Source organism: Typopeltis vanoorti, chromosome 18, assembly GCF_054136105.1.
Source record: "Typopeltis vanoorti isolate ZY-2024b chromosome 18, IOZ_Tvanoo_1.0, whole genome shotgun sequence".
Classification (NCBI taxonomy): domain Eukaryota; kingdom Metazoa; phylum Arthropoda; class Arachnida; order Uropygi; family Thelyphonidae; genus Typopeltis; species Typopeltis vanoorti.
The window spans coordinates 76759996-76777350 of record NC_143566.1 but is presented as its reverse complement, the minus strand read 5'-3'; the positions used below and the strand labels follow the sequence as shown (position 1 = coordinate 76777350).

The 17355-nt window shown below is 36.1% G+C and overlaps 1 protein-coding gene across 3 annotated transcripts in view; it reads left to right on the top strand.

Annotated features, from left to right (window-relative positions):
• Positions 1 to 17355, top strand: part of LOC150096825 (septin-7-like) — a 394847-nt gene that overhangs the window by 287304 nt on the left and 90188 nt on the right. For all 3 annotated transcript variants that reach the window (XM_090407845.1, XM_090407844.1, XM_090407843.1), the window contains one exon: positions 11845 to 11980. In XM_090407845.1, the coding sequence (XP_090263971.1) occupies positions 11845 to 11980 (136 nt within the window). The remainder of the gene's footprint in view (positions 1 to 11844; positions 11981 to 17355) is intronic.

Here is a 17355-nt window from a genome sequence, read left to right as displayed (position 1 = left end):
TTTGTTATATTCCCATGCTTTCTCGACTATTTCTCGAAAAGTGAAGATATGATCCTGACAGCCTCTATTTGGCCTGAATCCAGCTTGTTCTTCACCAAGCATTTCTTCCACAATTCTTCTCAACCGTTTCTCAAGTATACTTTCATAGATCTTGCCAGGAACACTCAGTAGGGAAAATACCTTTGTAATTCTCACATTCAGTTTTATTTCCCTTTTTATATGGGTACTATGAGAGCTCTACTCCAATCATCAGGAATTCATCCCTTTGACCAGGCTTTCTGAACTATGCAATGCAGCCACTGTAAGACTTTTATACCACCATACTTCAGCATTTCTGGTCGAATATCATCTAATCCTGCTGCCTTTCCACATTTCACATCCATACGCATGAAGTAGAAAAAGCCTGATGGCTTTTTCTACTTCAAGTATGGATATGTATTCCTGACTGCAAGCCTGGTCAGTGTTTTTTACCACCGTTCTGTCATCACTGCTTGTTTCACTTAGCAGTTTTTCAAAGTAATTACTCCATACTTCGAGGATATCTTTTTCTCCCATGGTGAAAAAGAGAAAAAGGTGACAGGGGAGAAAAGGATATCTTTTTCTCCCATGTCACCTTTATCATCTCTAACTCCTTTTACAGCACTCTTTCCTCCATTCTTAAGTTTCTTCAACCTCCAGAATATTTTGTCACCTTCTTGATATTTATTTTCTATATTCTTTCAAAGTCCTCCCATGACTTTTGTTTAGCTAGTTTTACACAATGTTTAGCATTCTTGCATTTGTCTCTGTATTCTCTAAGAGCACAAGCTGACTTATTTGCCAGGAACTTTTGATATATTTTCTTCTTTTCCTTCACTGCCTCTTTAACTTCCTGTGTCCACCATGGAGTTCTAATTTTTCTATCCTTGCAAACAACTTCACCACATTCCTCTCTAGCTCAATCAATCAGGGCTTTTTTCAAGACTTGCGACTGAATCTCCAAGGTTTAATTCCTGTTCTCAAACTCTTTCATTTTTTCTTCAATAATCTTTGTGTATTTTAGTCTACAGTTCACATCTGAGAGCTGCTCAACTTTTATTCGCTTTAAAACTTTCTTACATGTTATTCTTTTCAATATGAAATTCAATTTTGTCTTGCTCAAGACTAAATAGTGATCACTTCTAATTTCAAATCCTCTGTTCACTCTGGTGTCCTAAACATCACTATCAACAATAACATAGTCAATGAGACTTTTCTTATTCCTTGCCTCTTCTCTCCATGTGAATTTGTGCAAATTTTTATGTTGGAGCATGGTGTTAGTAATAACTAGTCCATGTCCTGAGCAGAAATCCAACAGGTATTTGCCATTATTATTAGCTTTGCTCTTTTCTCCAAATTTTCCCAAAATATTTTTGTATGTCTCACAATCATTTCCTACTCTGCTATTTAGATCCCCAACAAGGGCCAACTTTTCCTTTTTCATTGTGTCAGTTGCTTTTTCTAAAGCCTCAAAAAATTCCTCCACTTCTACCTTAGTAGAACCTTCTGTGGGACCATAGGCACAAATAAGTCATTGTCCAGTTCCCCATTCTCATATTTGCTCACATTACTCTACTTGAGACTGCCTGCCGTTCAAGAAGATTAGCCTCGTATTTTGTGTTGAATACTATGGCTACTCCTTCTTTTCCTTGATTGTCATTGCCTGAATATAACATTTTGTATTTATTGCTCAGAAAGATCGCACCAGTTTTTGTCTTTTTTGTTTCATTCACCCCTATTATGTTGATCTGGTACTTATCTAATTCCTCAGCTAGCTCCATTTCTTTGCCATTCAGGCTTCTTATGTTGATAGTACCGATCTTTAACTCTGGTGATGTTGAGTTGGGGTTTGTTTTCAGATTTGTTCCAGTAGCTGACTTTTCGCTGTACCCTGGTTCCCTGGCAAAAGCAATGTGGGCATTGTTTAACAGGGTGACACCCCAGCCGGCATGAAATTTTGTCATGTTGTACCATCATTTTATATATTGGTTTAAGCCAATAACAATACAATTTGGTCGGCTAAATCCCAAATTGCCAGCCCATCCTCGTTTGCTCAGTATCCAAGTGTAGATACCCAACAGGGTGCACCACGAGAAGGTGAGGATTGGACATTAGGTCAGAAGCCCTGGTCGGTTCTCCGCATTCCTTTAAAGGCTATGTGCAGGTCTCCTCTCAGTTATACAGCTTTGACCCTTAAGCATCCCCTATAAGTTTCTGGGTTGAGCAAATACACATGCCTATAAAGTCTAGACATGAATAAGTGAATTTATTAATAGGAATAATTAAAAAAAAAAAAAAAACTTACTAGGAGACAGTATGGGCGGAATAAATATGGTTTGATAGAGCTACCAATCATTTCATAAAATTTGTTGCCCACGTCATGTGTATTTCATTGGTTTGTGTATATTTCACTCTGTTTTTCAAGAATTTTCTTTTATTTACTGAGATTCAGTGTACATAACATCCAATCATTATTGGAATTATCCACACTTTCGGGAATCCTACATTCATTAGTTGTTGTTGTTTTTAGTATCAGCGGTTCGTCTGTCTTATCAATCTCACATATGCTGGTATTTTTTTGTAGATCAACGTCTTATAATACACAGAATATTCATTTTTATTCAGGAATAGATATTTTTTACTGTATTATTTCCGAAGACTAGAATAAAAATGTTTCTATACCGTTAAAAAACTTTGCAACCTCAACAGATGCTATACTGCATAGCAAGAGAAACATTTAGGTTTTTTTCTCCCAACATTCACTTTCAAATTTTCAGTTCCAAAAAACACGTGTAACAGCTGTTTGTAATATAGCCATTGGATACAGAAAGCTCTCAACTCATGACAAGTAGCAATGTTCAATTGGATTCGTTGACACTAGCCAATCACAGGTGCTGGGTGAGCTCTCAATGTGAACTCAACCAGCTTCGCCTTCTCAGCAGTTTAAAAATACTAGAACGCTAAGAATTTGACCCACTGCACCCTTTTACATCTTTTTAAAGGGCGCAAAAGTGTGTGCATTTTGAAAGCACACCCGGGCTATTAACGGGAATGGGACGCAGTGTTTACATCACATTCGCATACCCTCTTCATGAAGCACTAATACTTCATTATCCTTGTGAAGAGAGCAATGAAGCATTAGTATATTGTGTTTAATTTTAGGAATCACGCAAACTCTTCAAACAATTAGGGGAGTCTTTAACCGGAATAAATGCAAAAATATGATATTGGTGATACTGATTTTTCATGGATGAGCACTGCACACCTGGAATATTCGTCCCATTTACCACCATGCTGTCACTGCTTTATTCATTAAGCAGTCTTTCAAAGTAACTCTTCCAGACACCTAGAATATCTCTTTTTTTTTCCCAGTTTTTCATGTCATCTTTATCATCTCTGATTCCTTTTACAGCCCTCCTTCCTCCATTTCTAAACTTTTTCAATAACCTCCTGATATTTATTTTCTATGTTCCTACCAAAATCTTCCCATGACATTCTGTTTACACAGAATGTCATTTACACAAAGCACTGGTTTTACACAGTATTTTGTGTGCACAAGCTGCCTTACTTGCCAGGAACTCTCAATACACATCCTTTGTTTCCTTGACTGCCTGTTAACTTCCCGAGTCCAACATGAAATTCTGGTTTTTTCTATCCTTGCAGTCAATCTCACTATATGCCTCTCTTCAGATATCTGAAAGATATTTCAGATATTGAAAAGAGCCAGTGCTTTTTTTCAATATCTGCTACTGAATCTCTCAGAGTTTAGGCTCTTGTTTTCAAATTCTTTCGTTTTTTTTTTTTTTAATAATATTTGTGTATTTGAATGTACAGTCCACCTCTGAAAGCTGCTCAACTTTGATTCTTTCAAAATTTTCTTATATGCTTTTCTTTTCAATATATTCAATTTTCTCCTGCTCAATACTAAATGGTGATCACATCCTGTTTCAAATCCTTGGTATACTCTTGTGTCCTGAACCAGAATTAAAATCTCACTCTCAACAATTGTGTGTGTTGCGTGGTTATTAGCACTCCTGAAAGTTAAGTAATTTTTTCATATTTTAGTTGATAATATACCTGATTTACACTCGTGCGTAGACCTACATTTTTTATCTTGTAAGCATCCGAAACCGAAATTCTACGGAATAGGTTGGTTACTCCTTATTCCTGGAGGTATCCTATGTCTGTAGAAGCATGTGTTCACTGGACCGGTTTGCCTGCTTAACCATGAGCTGCGGAAGAAGAAAATGCTGTGAAGGGTATATAAGGAGAAAGGTGACCAGCAAACCTCATGAACAGGACAAGGCTTAGCAAAAAAAAAAGTGACCAGCATGGTAAGGAAGGTAAAATCAGATTACAAGAAGAACTCAGCCAAGTTGGTGAAAGGAAATCCCAAAGAATTCTTTCATTACATGACAAATAAGAGGAAGAATGACTAATGAAGATTAACCTTAATGAGTGCTGATAGTGACGAGGTGACAGAAGCAGATAAAATTACTGCTGTAATATATGTAACAAACATATGTGGAAACTGAGGTGGATGAATTGGAGTTTCTTGGGATATTGCAGTCTCAATGTACAGTGCGTTTCAAAAAGATGTATACAACTTTGCAGAAGAACAGAGAATTACTCAGAAGACGTACAAAAGCTGAGTGAGTGTCATAATGTAGCGAAACACATCAATTTTTGGTCACATAACTTTATTACTAAATGACAACACTAGATGGCATGATAATACATCACACCATTTGAAAATGGTAACTTTTGATGGTGCAGAGCGAGTACATGTTTTGGTTTTAGAAAATGAAATCTGCAACACAAGTTAGAGGAATTTCGAATGCAATATGGCAGAGAACCATCTAGTAGGTGCATAATCTACACGTGGCACAAGAATTTTGTGGATACAGGGTGTTCTGTGCATCATCCAAGATCAACGGGAAGGCTGCATGCTGTTATTGCTGTTGTGGAAGAAGTTCTGAAAAGTTTCCAGAGAAGCCCTGAAAAGTCAACCAGATAGAATTCCACATGTGACTGTGTGATGGGTTTTACGACAGCATCTACATTTAAGGCCCTACAAATTTACCTTCATACAACATTTGAAGTTAGACAATAAGAAGATGCTACTCCAGGATTTCTACATGGAAATAATCAATAGGATAGAACAAAAATGAGGACTTTTTGGACTATTGTAGAACATGTTCGCAGCAGCCCCCCCCCCAAAGGCTAATATTTTTTGCACCATAAGCATGAAAAAGTTTATGGACCCTTCTTTTTTTCAGAGTCTGTCATTACTGATAGTGTGTATTGGGATGCTACAAGGGTACCTAATACCTCAATTAGACGAAGATAACCATGACTGATGCATACATTTCCAGCAAGACAGAGCACTTGTCGTTACCTGACGTACGTAAGGCCATACCTCGACACCCGTTTTCCTGGCAGATGGATTGATAGAGGGGCACTTGTAGCATGGCCACCGCATTCCCCCTTGACCTTACACCATTAGATTTTTTCTTGTGTGGCTTTGTACCATCACTACCAGCCGATTTGGATGAGCTGCATTCCAGAATTACTGCAGCCATTGCTGAAGTTACCCCAGATATGTGACAGGAAATTGATTACAGATGGGATGTCTGCAGAATTATTAGAGGCAGTCCTATCAAACTTTAACTGTCTGTGTTGAAACTTCAAGTGTTACACTACATTTGCACGGTAATAAAAGTGGATCATCCATCACTATTTATTATTATCATTATTATTATTATTCATGATACCTCCAAGGAGTCTGAAGACTCATTGCGGGAGACACTTACTGTACAACTCTCCATCGCTACCACAACACCGAACCTCTACTACCAGTCATCTACATCAATGCCATCTACTGCCCACCACCACCACAACTAGTATTTTTTGTCTGTAAATTACATGTGTTCTGATGGGCCAATTTGTCTGTATATGGGATGAAAAACCCTGCTACCTCTGTATGAGATTGACTAACTCATCTTCAATTGAAAACGTCCATATAAAGATTCCTCCCATCACGATGAGAATTAAACTTAGGCCTTTTTTAATCGAAGGGCACAACGTATACCATTGTTCTTCCAGTTGTGCTAAGGAGGACTTCCTATTGTCATTCAAAGTTGTATACCCCCCCCCCTTTTGAAACACCCTGTAATACAGCTGTATTACAGGGTGTAATACAGCTGTGTGACTAGATGGGATATCCATTTGGGTTTTGCGAGAATGTGCAAGCAATTCTACTGACTAGGCTCCTTAATTTAAATCTCAGCTTGGTAGAGTTCTAAGGAAGTGTAAAGAGGGCAAAATAATTTCCTTGGATAATGAAGGTTCTAAGACTGCAGTAGCATATTATGGACCAATTAGCATCTTAGGCATGGTGGTAAAAATACTGGAAAAATTGGTCATAAAGATAATTCAATAATGGACGGATAAGAATATGATACTTATGAGGGGCAACATGGCTTTGTGAAGGGTAGGTCGTGCCTTAGTAATTTACTAACTTTTTATATTAGAGTAACTACTGAGTTGGATAAAGAAAATGGCTACACGATGATTGCTGGATTTTGCAAAGGCATTTGCCATATGGAACTCTTGTTATAAATTAAAACAAATAACGATGGATATGACACTGGTTATTGCATAAGAGGGTCTCTACTGGACAGATATCCAAAAATGGTATATGGAGAGGCAGAATCAAGGCTAAAACAGGTGACTAGTGATGTGCCTCAAGGTTCAGTGCTGGTATAACTAATGTTTAATTTGTACATAAATAATATAAGAAATAATCTGAAAGAAAATATTCAGTTGTTTGCTAATGATTCTAAATTACGTATAGTAATGGTTAATCAAGGCGATGTGGAGAGATTGCAGGATGATTTAAATAGGCTGTCAATATGGCAAATGTTAATGGATATCAGTTTAATGTGGATAAATGTAAAGTTATGCATTTTGGGATAAATAGATTACAAATTGTGTACATTAATTGAACTGTACTTCACGAAATAGATGAAGCTAGAGATTTACAGTTTGGTGGTGGTAGGCAGACGGTTAAAGTTTAGAGGACTTATTGCTGAGGTTGCTAAAGCAGCTAATAAGATTACTTGGTTATTGAAGAACACACTAACAAGTAGAGGTAAGTAAGTTGTATTCCACTTTATAAGGCCTTGATATATCCACATCTGGATTATTGTGCTCAGATTCTGTTCTTCTGGGTTTCTTGGGGATGAGGGAGAGGCAAGATTCAGAGGTGAGTGACCGAGATGGTGAGTGGTCTGTGGAATGTTCCCTATGAGGACAGATTGAGGGTGTGTGGATTGCAGAAGTTGGCTGATAGGAGAAAAAGAAGGGATATGATAGAAACATTTAAGTTGCTTATAGGGTTTTATAGGATTGATACAGGGGAAATGTTTTAGCATTGGCTAGAGGAACAAGCAGAAGAGGTCTCCTCTCCCCTGGATGTTAAGTGAAGGTGTGGTTAGTAGGGTAGTGATTACTGGATTTTTTTTTTGCTTTGAGAGTTGTGAATGAGTAAAATGGTTGTCAGAAGTCACTTGTGAGTGCTTTGTTTGTTAATAGGTTCAAGGAGAGGTATGATAGATTGTGTGGATATTGTGGGTCTCCCACAGTGAGTCTTTGCACTCCATGGAGGTTCCCATACTATAATTATAATGATAACATAGTCAGTGGAATTTTTTTTTAATTTTGTATATGTTATCTCCATATGAATTTGTGCATGTCTTTTTGTTAGAAGAGTGTATGTTAGGAGTGACTAGGCCATGTCTTAAACAGAAATCCAGCAGGCACTAATCATTATTATTAACCATGCTCTTTTAAACAAATTTTAACCAAATCATTTTTTTGTGTGTGGTAATCATTTCCTTTTCTTTTCCTTTGCCTCAACTGCTTTTACTGATGCCCTGAAAGATTTCTTAGTAGAACATTCTGTGTGACACAAATAAGCCTCATTTTTCAATTTCCTATTCTAATATTTGCTCACATCACTCTTCTTGATACTTTCTTCCATCCAAAAAGATTATCCTTGTATTTAGTCTTGATTACTATAGCTAGTCTTTCTTTTTCCTAATCATTATTTCCTGATTATAACATCTTGTATTGGTTGCTTAGAAGACTCTCACTTGTGTTTGTTTTAATTGTTTCAGTAACACCTACTATATTGATCTGATACTTATCTAATTCTTCTGCTAGTTCCATTTCTTTTATTGATAGTGCCAATCTTGAATGTTGGATTCAAGTTTGTTTCAGCAGCTGATATTTTACTATTACTATTACTATTATTACGGGCAACTCCAGGGAGTCATTGGACTCATCGAGGGAGGCCCCAAATCATATTCATCACAACTATTTGACATTCATACAGTATCTATCATACCTCGCCTTAAACTCATTCACTGTCACAGCATCCACCACAGACTCAGGGAGCGCATTCCACTCATTCACTACTCTAAAAGTAAAGAACCCAGCTCTAACACCTTTACTAACCACACTTTTGCCCAGTTTCCATGGATGTCCCCTAGTCCTCCCACAACCAGCCCTGTTCTCAAAAATATCTTCTGAATTAATTTTATAGAAACCCTTCAGTAATTTGAATGTCTCAATCATATCTCCCCTCCTCCGCCTATCAACCAATTTTTGCAACCCACAAATCCTCAACCTGTTCTCATACGGTTCATTCCACAGACCTGCTATCATCTTGGTCACTCGCCTCTGGATCCTCTCCACCTCCTCCCCATCAAGAAGAAACCTAGGTGACCAAATCTGAGCACAGTAGTCTAGATGGGGTCTTATCAAGGCTCGATACAGAGGAACAATAACCTGCTTGTCTCTGCTTGTCATCGTATTCTTCAGCAACCAAGTGATTTGATGAGCTGTTTTGGTCACTTTTGCAATGTGTCCCCTAAATTTCAATTCCTTATCTACCAACACTCCTAAATCTCGTGCCTCATCAATTTCCTGGAGCAGGGTTCCACCAATGCAGTAAACTGCCGCCAATCTTTTCACCCCAAAATGCATAACCTTACATTTTGCCACATTAAACTGACATCCATTCTCCTTAGCCCAGACCTCCAATCTATCCAAATCATCCTGCAAAATTTTGACGTCATCTGCATTCATTATAATGATAACATAGTCAGTGGAATTTTTTTTTAATTTTGTATATGTTATCTCCATATGAATTTGTGCATGTCTTTTTGTTAGAAGAGTGTATGTTAGGAGTGACTAGGCCATGTCTTAAACAGAAATCCAGCAGGCACTAATCATTATTATTAACCATGCTCTTTTAAACAAATATTTCACTGTTCATCCTAGTTTCTCTGACTAAAACAGCACTGGTCTTGTTTAACCAGGCGATGCCCCAGCAGGCTTGAAATTCTGCCATGTTGTACCATCATTTTATTTTGTTTTATCAGCTAAGTCCCAAATTGCTATCATATGCAGCTCTAAAATCTATTTATTTATTGCAATGGTGAAAGTACAGTACTACAAAAACTTATTGCATTAGTTAAAGCTACAATAAGAAACACTCAGTGTCAGATTAAAATTATCTAGTCCAGTACATATAATAAAAAATGTTGTTTAACAAGGGGATACCTTAGCTTGCTTATTGTTTAATATAGCACTTGAAAATTTTGTTTTTCAGAGCTGCTGCTATTAATACAAAGGGAACTATCTTCAAGTTGATTCAAATTCTGGCATATGCAGATGATATCAATATTATAAGAAGGATTCGAAAAAGCAACGAAAGAAACTTTCATCAGTTTAGAAAAGGCAGCAAAATCATTGAACACATTCTTCTGTTTTTTATATTTCTTTATATATTTCTCCGTTGCCCTTCATCAGTTTCATCAAAAGTATTCCTTGATGTTCCTCTTCAGATTTTCATTTATACTGGGCTTACATGCCGTCACTTTCTTTGACATTTTCCAAAAAGACCATCACCTGTTTAGTTACATGGGGAACGAGGCATTACATTAGCCCTTTTCTTTTTACAATATAGCCAGCAACAAAAACTTTATTCAAATGCACAGTTGAAGGTGGGTGTAATCTCATCATGCTGAAAGTACACTTATTTGAAATCACTGGAGTGTATTTGTAGACTGCAAACAATATAATTCTGTTACGTTTCTAGATGAGACTTCCCAGTGGTATCCTTGAAGTATGGACTGAGAATACTGAACAAAGCAAAATCTCCCAGTACATATTCATGTATTCGTCATCGTTAAATTCCTAATATGTGCCCTCAAGAGATATACAAAGTACTATGATAGTGCTACACGGGAAGCATATATTATTACTAACTTCCAGTCAGTAGTTTTTTTCCAGATTAGTGTGTTACATATCAGATTTTAAATATTACTCTTCTAAAGCACTTAACTGCATTAATCCATCTAGATCTTTGTCCTCTTGCAGTTTTTTTCCCACCATCTTAGCATCAAACACCACTTTGCTAACCTTTCAATGACCAAACTACCTGAAATTAGCTCTGCTCGCACATTCATGTCAAGTATCCTGTTATCTTCATTTTTAATGTGATTCTGCCATTGATGCCATCTTTCACTTCCCTAATTTTTCTCAGAATTGTCATATCTGTGGTGTCTGATCTTTGATCAAGTGTTTTATTTCTAACCCAGCTCTCAAATCTGTTAGTTAAAATCAATTTTCAACAGTGTCTTGTGCACAGGTAGTTTAATGTTCTAACTAATTTTTCTCTTATTCCATATACATTTATTCAGTTGACTTCCTACCAGCTTTACTAATTCTGTCGTCTGTTTCCATATTTAATTTGCCATCTTCACAAAAAAATTGTGTCTAAATAACTGAAGTGTTTTACTTGTTCTATAGGTTCTCCATTCAAGATGCAGCTGATGATTTCATTGTTCCTACCTATTTTCATAGTCTTAGTCTTTTTATTGCTAATTTTTATGCCAAATTTGTTACAGCTGTCATTCATTTAATAAGTAGTCCTGTATTTGAAGGTAGTAATGATATCAGTGATGGTGTGAAAAAAGTGAAAACATGTTTTTGCACTAGAATACAAAGGGTGTATCCTGATTTTTATATCCCACCCCTCTATAAACACACTACCTCGATAGTAAAAGATTGCTGATCTATTCTTAGATATACTTTTATTATTTTCCTTTTTTAATATATACAATCCTATATATGAGCAGTTTCAGAATCTATCCTTATGCCATTTGTGGGAACAAGTTAAGAGATCATTAGAGACTAACATTTGATCTTAGAGTTTCGCATACTGGCTGAAAAACAATAAGGGATTTTTTATCCCCTTAATTTATCAACTTCGCCAGAAAAAAATAGCCGTTTGGCTTTTCATCTTAGATTATTAGTTCATTAATTCTTTTTGAATATCTGTAATACTTGGGATACTTCATGAGGAAAACTGTTGCAAAGAATAGAGATAGATAGAATGAAAGATGAAGAGAAATACTGGTTGGTAGGTTTGCAGTTGGACTGTAAAAATAGATGCTTGATAAGCATGACTTGAGGTATTACAAGCTTAATGGAAAGTGTAGGAATGATGGATGCAGATTAAAATCATTAGTGAGCTGGTCATGAAATTTTTAGAGAGGCTTTTCGCCTCCACACACACACATGTCAAAACAGTATTCTAAGATTAGATTTTGGAAAGAATGATAGCTTTGATATTTTCATGGGAATGTCCATGTGCTAAACTTAAATATTCTTGACTTTTTTTTACTGCTTGTGTGCAACCTGATAAATTTGTGTAAAAAAGATTTTACCATTAGTTTGCATAAAATTCTCTAGGAATCCCTTGGCTCAAATGGAAGAAGAAAAAAAAGAACATGAAATTAAAATGAAGAGAATGGAACAAGAAATGGAACAAGTATTTGAAATGAAAGTTAGGGAAAAAGTGCAGAAGCTGAAGGATTCTGAATCTGATGTAAGTATTAAATGTGTATACTTGCTGAAAATCCTGTATTACCAGTACAGGAAAATTTTAAAATGGCATTTTGTTGTTAAATTAAATTGATAAAAACTGTTTCCTACATTTATCTTAATAACTTTATGCTGAGACTCCCATTTTATCTTTTGTCTGATAAGTAAGAAATTGATTTTAACACTTTAAAAAAAAAAAAAAAGAAATGTTCACAATTAGCCAATAAAGCTAAACATCTGCACTTATTTCCTATCACATACATTTAATTTAAAAAAAGATTAATATATCAATAACTTGTTGTTTCATCAACTAACATTCCTTCGCATATATTTAATTTTAAAAAATTATACACCAATGACTCAGTGTTTTATTGACTAACATTCTCCATGTTGTCAAAGGTTCAAAATGCAAAGGTAATATGAAATGAATCTGCCTGTTGACAAAATATTAACCGATGTCAGTTGAACAGATTAATAGTTTAAACTAGTGTTTTTTCCTAAGCTAGAGTCTGCAAGTCGTTGGGTAATGTTGATGATTTATGGTTTTAATGGTGCAAGGACTCTAAAGGTCATACTGCACTATATCATAGGTTATAGCAGCACACAAAGTAAGACAATCATAAACAAGTATGCCTACAGTGGGATTTGAACCCTCAACCTATTGGTTACAGAGCAGGTAAGCTAACCACTTGGCCAACCAGGTCAGCAAAGTCTTTGGAGATCTGTGCTGTGAAACGGTATAATGACACCTGTTTTTTTCATTTTGGTTGTAAATAGAGCTATAATAAACACTTTTTTTTTATTGATTTGGCAGTTTGTTACTAAAAATTTGTTTAGATAGATGCTACATTGTATTGGTTTGTGTGCAGTCTGTGTATGCTGTACTTTAACATTTTTAAGAAAATTGAACCACTTTTAAGAAAAATATAATTTATCTCAACATATGCATGTTTGATCATTTTTACTCTTAAATGATTTTCTTTATACACCTGAAGAATTTCTTTAATCTGATTCGAGGAATAACTGGGTTTGTAGTCCTGTTTATCTAATAGGATTAGATGAAACCATTTTGCCATTATAAGAAGCCTAACAGAGCTGTCATTGAAAACAGTGTTTAATTAAATTAACATTATCGACTTCTGGTTACACATAAGCTCTAAATATCATAGATTTTCAACTGGAGCACTGAAAATCTTTATACTATTTCATGCAGTCTACTTATGGCACGGGTCTTCAACGCATGGCCTGCGGAGCTCTTTGCTATTTCAAACCCACCAGCCATTTGAAAATATAACTACTTAACTTGTTTATATTTGGTTTAATGTATTAAAACTAAGAACTTTTATTGTTAAAAGATCATAAGATTTAATGATTAAAAATATAAAGAGGCAACAAGTTTCACTAACCACTGTCTAGCATTTTTAAGGCTGTACTGGTGTGAAAACAAATGCATCAAGTTACATGAAAACAGCCGTTACATTTGATAATTCGTGTTTGAATGCTTCAGTCAGAATCCTGTACATGACCACGTGTTGTGTACTTTTTTGCATATTGTAGTTCTGTAAAGCTGAGAGAATTGATGAGATATTTCCGTATGTCTTTAAGAATAGCACCTTGATTTCTATTTAAATTATTGCCTGTGTGTAGCACCACTGCTGCTTCTTTGAACGTTCTCGTAGACAGGCTTATACGTTGGTTATGCATTACTAAATCACTTAAGGAATTGAACAACGTAGATATGAATATAAATTAAATTACACTTTAATAAATATTTCCGATATTTCGGCAACGTCACATTGCCATCTTCAAAAGGAACTTACAAAAAAAGGCACGTGCACGTAGGCACTACAACGCAGTAACTGAAAATGAAGAGATGAAGCTATTGTTCTCCTAAAAGTCCTGATGGTGCCCTCTAGCGGGCTAAGTAGGTGTTCTTGGCCGTTGGGCTGAAGGTCTGCTGATGTAAACCTCTCAAATCTGGGGCAGTCGCATACAACCAAATTTGTTGAGGTTTGGGGAGTTTCTTAGGGCTGAGGCTGATCCCATAAATAGTCTTTCGAATTTGTATTTGCTATGGTGTATTACTGTAGCTTTCTTCCACCGTATTCTGTGGCGTGTATCCAGAGCATGGTCTGCAAGACCAGAATGGCTCTACTTGTGAAAACGGATGTAGTCCTTGTGTTCAGAAATTCTGATATTCGCTGTCCTGCTTGTTTGGCCAAAGTAAGACAGTTTACAACTGCAAGGGACCTGGTATACACCAGGTAGGTCTAGTGTAAGTGGTTGGTCTTTAGTGGAGCGGATAAGGAATGCCAATTTTCTGTATGGCCTGTAACGGGAGGTCAGGTCATGTTTTTTAAGATTTTGGTAATTTTTTCCGAGGTGCCTCAGATGTAGGGAATGGTGATGGATTTAGAGTAATCCTTGTTGTGGGGGGGGGATGTGGTTTGTAGGTTTTAATATTTTTTGGATTTTTTTTGAGGGGTAGCCATTGCCTGAGAAAGTGTTGAGGATGTGATTTAGTTCAATGTTCAGGGCATGTCGTTAGAACAGAAATAGCAAACACATCATCAACGTACCGTAGCCATATGGTTGGTTTTTGTGGGGCAGAGGCTAAGGATTTTTCTTCAAAGCTATTTCGTTTGGCAGGGAAAATTCTACAAACAAATAGAGGGGACAGCCATGGATTTACCACTCTCCCCACCCTTGGCCAATTTCTTTATGGAGACCTTTGAAGAAAAAGCATTAACCTCTGCCCCACTAAAACCAACCATATGGCTATGCTACATTGATGATGTGTTCGCTATTTGGCCACATGGCTCCTATCTATTCTCTTAAGGCTGAGTTTGTTTATTTTTATATGATTTTATGTAAAGTATCAAATGCAAAGCATTCCTTGTGAATCTGGAAAGCATCTTGCAATTCTAAATACTGCAGTATAGTTTAGTGGCCTGTGGGCTTCATTGAAATTTTTAATGTGGCCCGCACTGTCTGAAAGATTGAAGACCCCTCAATTATGTAATTGTGCTTTTTTGCCATTCATAAATTTCAAATTTAATACAGCAAGAGATGAAATATGTAATTAGATATTAAGTTTCATCTGTCTTCCATTGAACTGACATACCAGTTCGTTTGTCATCAAAACATCCTTCTTATTAGTTAAATTACATTTATATGACAATTATTCTCCCCCCCCCCTGCACTCTATCATTAAAAGAAAAGTTTTTTATTTGCAGCTGATTCTTTCAATAGGGGAAAGGGGTGATCCTTGAAAAAATCCATAAATCAAAATAATTTGAGCTGATTATAATAGTTACAGCCAATTGTTAGTATGTCTTACATTGTGCTATTGCTAGTTGATTGCTGCATCCTGCTGAGGTGTGAATCCCTATTTGCTATCCTATAAAGTATTGTTACACCCTGATATCTTGAGAATATAGTATTCTCAGTTATCAGGGTGTAACATGAAAAATAAATAACATAAATAAAAACCCCTGCATAAAAGGGATAATTTAATTAATAAAATATTCTTGCATCCAGTATAAATTGAGTAAAATGTAAATGTCTATTGTCTAGTTAAGGTAACAAAAGAAAAGAATGTATTAAGATATATTATGACTAAACAAAGAATTTGTATTAAATAAGTAGCTAACTAAGAATTAATATAGTAATGCGATTAAGAATGAAAGAGTTAAGTGCATAAGTATAAAAGAATGAGTCATGAAATACGCTATGTAAGAGGCTACAGATTAAGCATTAAGTAGAATTCTGAGAAAAGGTTTAAAAAGGGGGTTGAGATAGAGGCTAACAAGAAAAATAACGGAATATCGCTTAGGGCCTATACCCGGATAGAAACTTCGTTACGAGTTGCCGATCAAAATGACGTATGGCGGCCAAATGCTACCCAATTGGTAGACAGACGGAAAACTAGTAGGAGGTGGGAAAAAGAAGTAAGAAAGGGCGCTGTTAGGGGAGCAGCTATAAAAGGGTTGATAACCCCCCCCCCCTTCGTGGCTTTTGGCTTTTTTTTCGAGGAGTAGGCTCTCTTGGGCTTTAGTGGTTTTCTAGTGTACTTCACGGTGTTCCTGAGTGGAGAGATATGGCTTATATCCTCATGCCACAACAAGGAATCGAAGGTGAGCGGGAAAGCTATTCCCGTATTCCTATGTAGAAAGCGAAATATACCAAAGAGTCATAGGAAGCTGTGAAAATGTCGATGTCCTCGTTTCGGATAGTACAGCCGACGGTGCAGATGTTTATATAGCCCTGAATTGCAAGAGGTTATGCAAGCAAGTCTGTTCAGTAGAAGGTAAAGGCCCGTAAGTGAAGCTAAAGAAAGGTATTGTGAATTTTGTCTTATGTTAACTAGAAGCTGTTTGTGATAGGTACCACTGTCATAATACGGAGCTGTTAAAGTGATTAGGGAGAAATTATAATAGGACTTTAGAATTTGATAGAGAGTGTTAAAAGTAAACTAGCTACTGTTGATAATTTGTGAATGTTTAATTATCCTAAGAATCTTGAGTGCCTACTACATTGTAAAAGGAAAGTTAATGACATAGTTGTGTGTTAATGAAGTAAATGGTTTTGTTGATATTGAATTAGATTAGTGCGAATTGAGTAATCAAGTAGCCTGAGGAATTTGAATGCCTAGTGTGATGTGTAGAGAATCGGAATTGTCATAAGTATGTGCTAGAGTAGCTAATGAATTTGTTAGTGTACTTGAAGTTGAATAACCTAATAATGTGTGGTGATCTAATTTTTCCATGTTAAGTGAATTCATGTTTTGTATGAAATTTTGTGGTGGCATGTTCGTAGTAACTTTTGTCAAATCATAGCCCAACTACTTGTATTAAGCTAATTTTAGTGTGTAAGTAATTTAGTTGAGTATTTTGATATGTACCATGTTTAGAGAAATAATAAACCTCTTGTTTAAAGAAAAAAAAAGGTTGTCTGATATTGCTAATCCAATGCACCGCTTAGAAACATTCAAGCCTAACCACGCGGGGAATTAATGTTAAGAAATGGGAAACTTAAGGGATTAATGTTGAGAAACAAGAAATAATGTCACGACTGCAATAGTTACACGTTCAGATATTTGAGTTCCTTTCTCTGTTTATGTATAAAATATCTTAAACTAAATATCCCAAAGGGCGCAGTTAAAATACAAATACTCGGATACTACGGGGAACAATAATTCAGATATCATTAGAAATTTTGGTGATGTTTTGAAAGTAGAAGTTAGGAGAATATAGACGAAGGCAGTTTGTAAGACAAACAAAATCGTAAGATAGGGACGTAACAGTATAATGTGGATGTCCATGAGTAACTAAATATAAGTCCATTATTATGATTCAATTTTTATTTACACATGGCTAT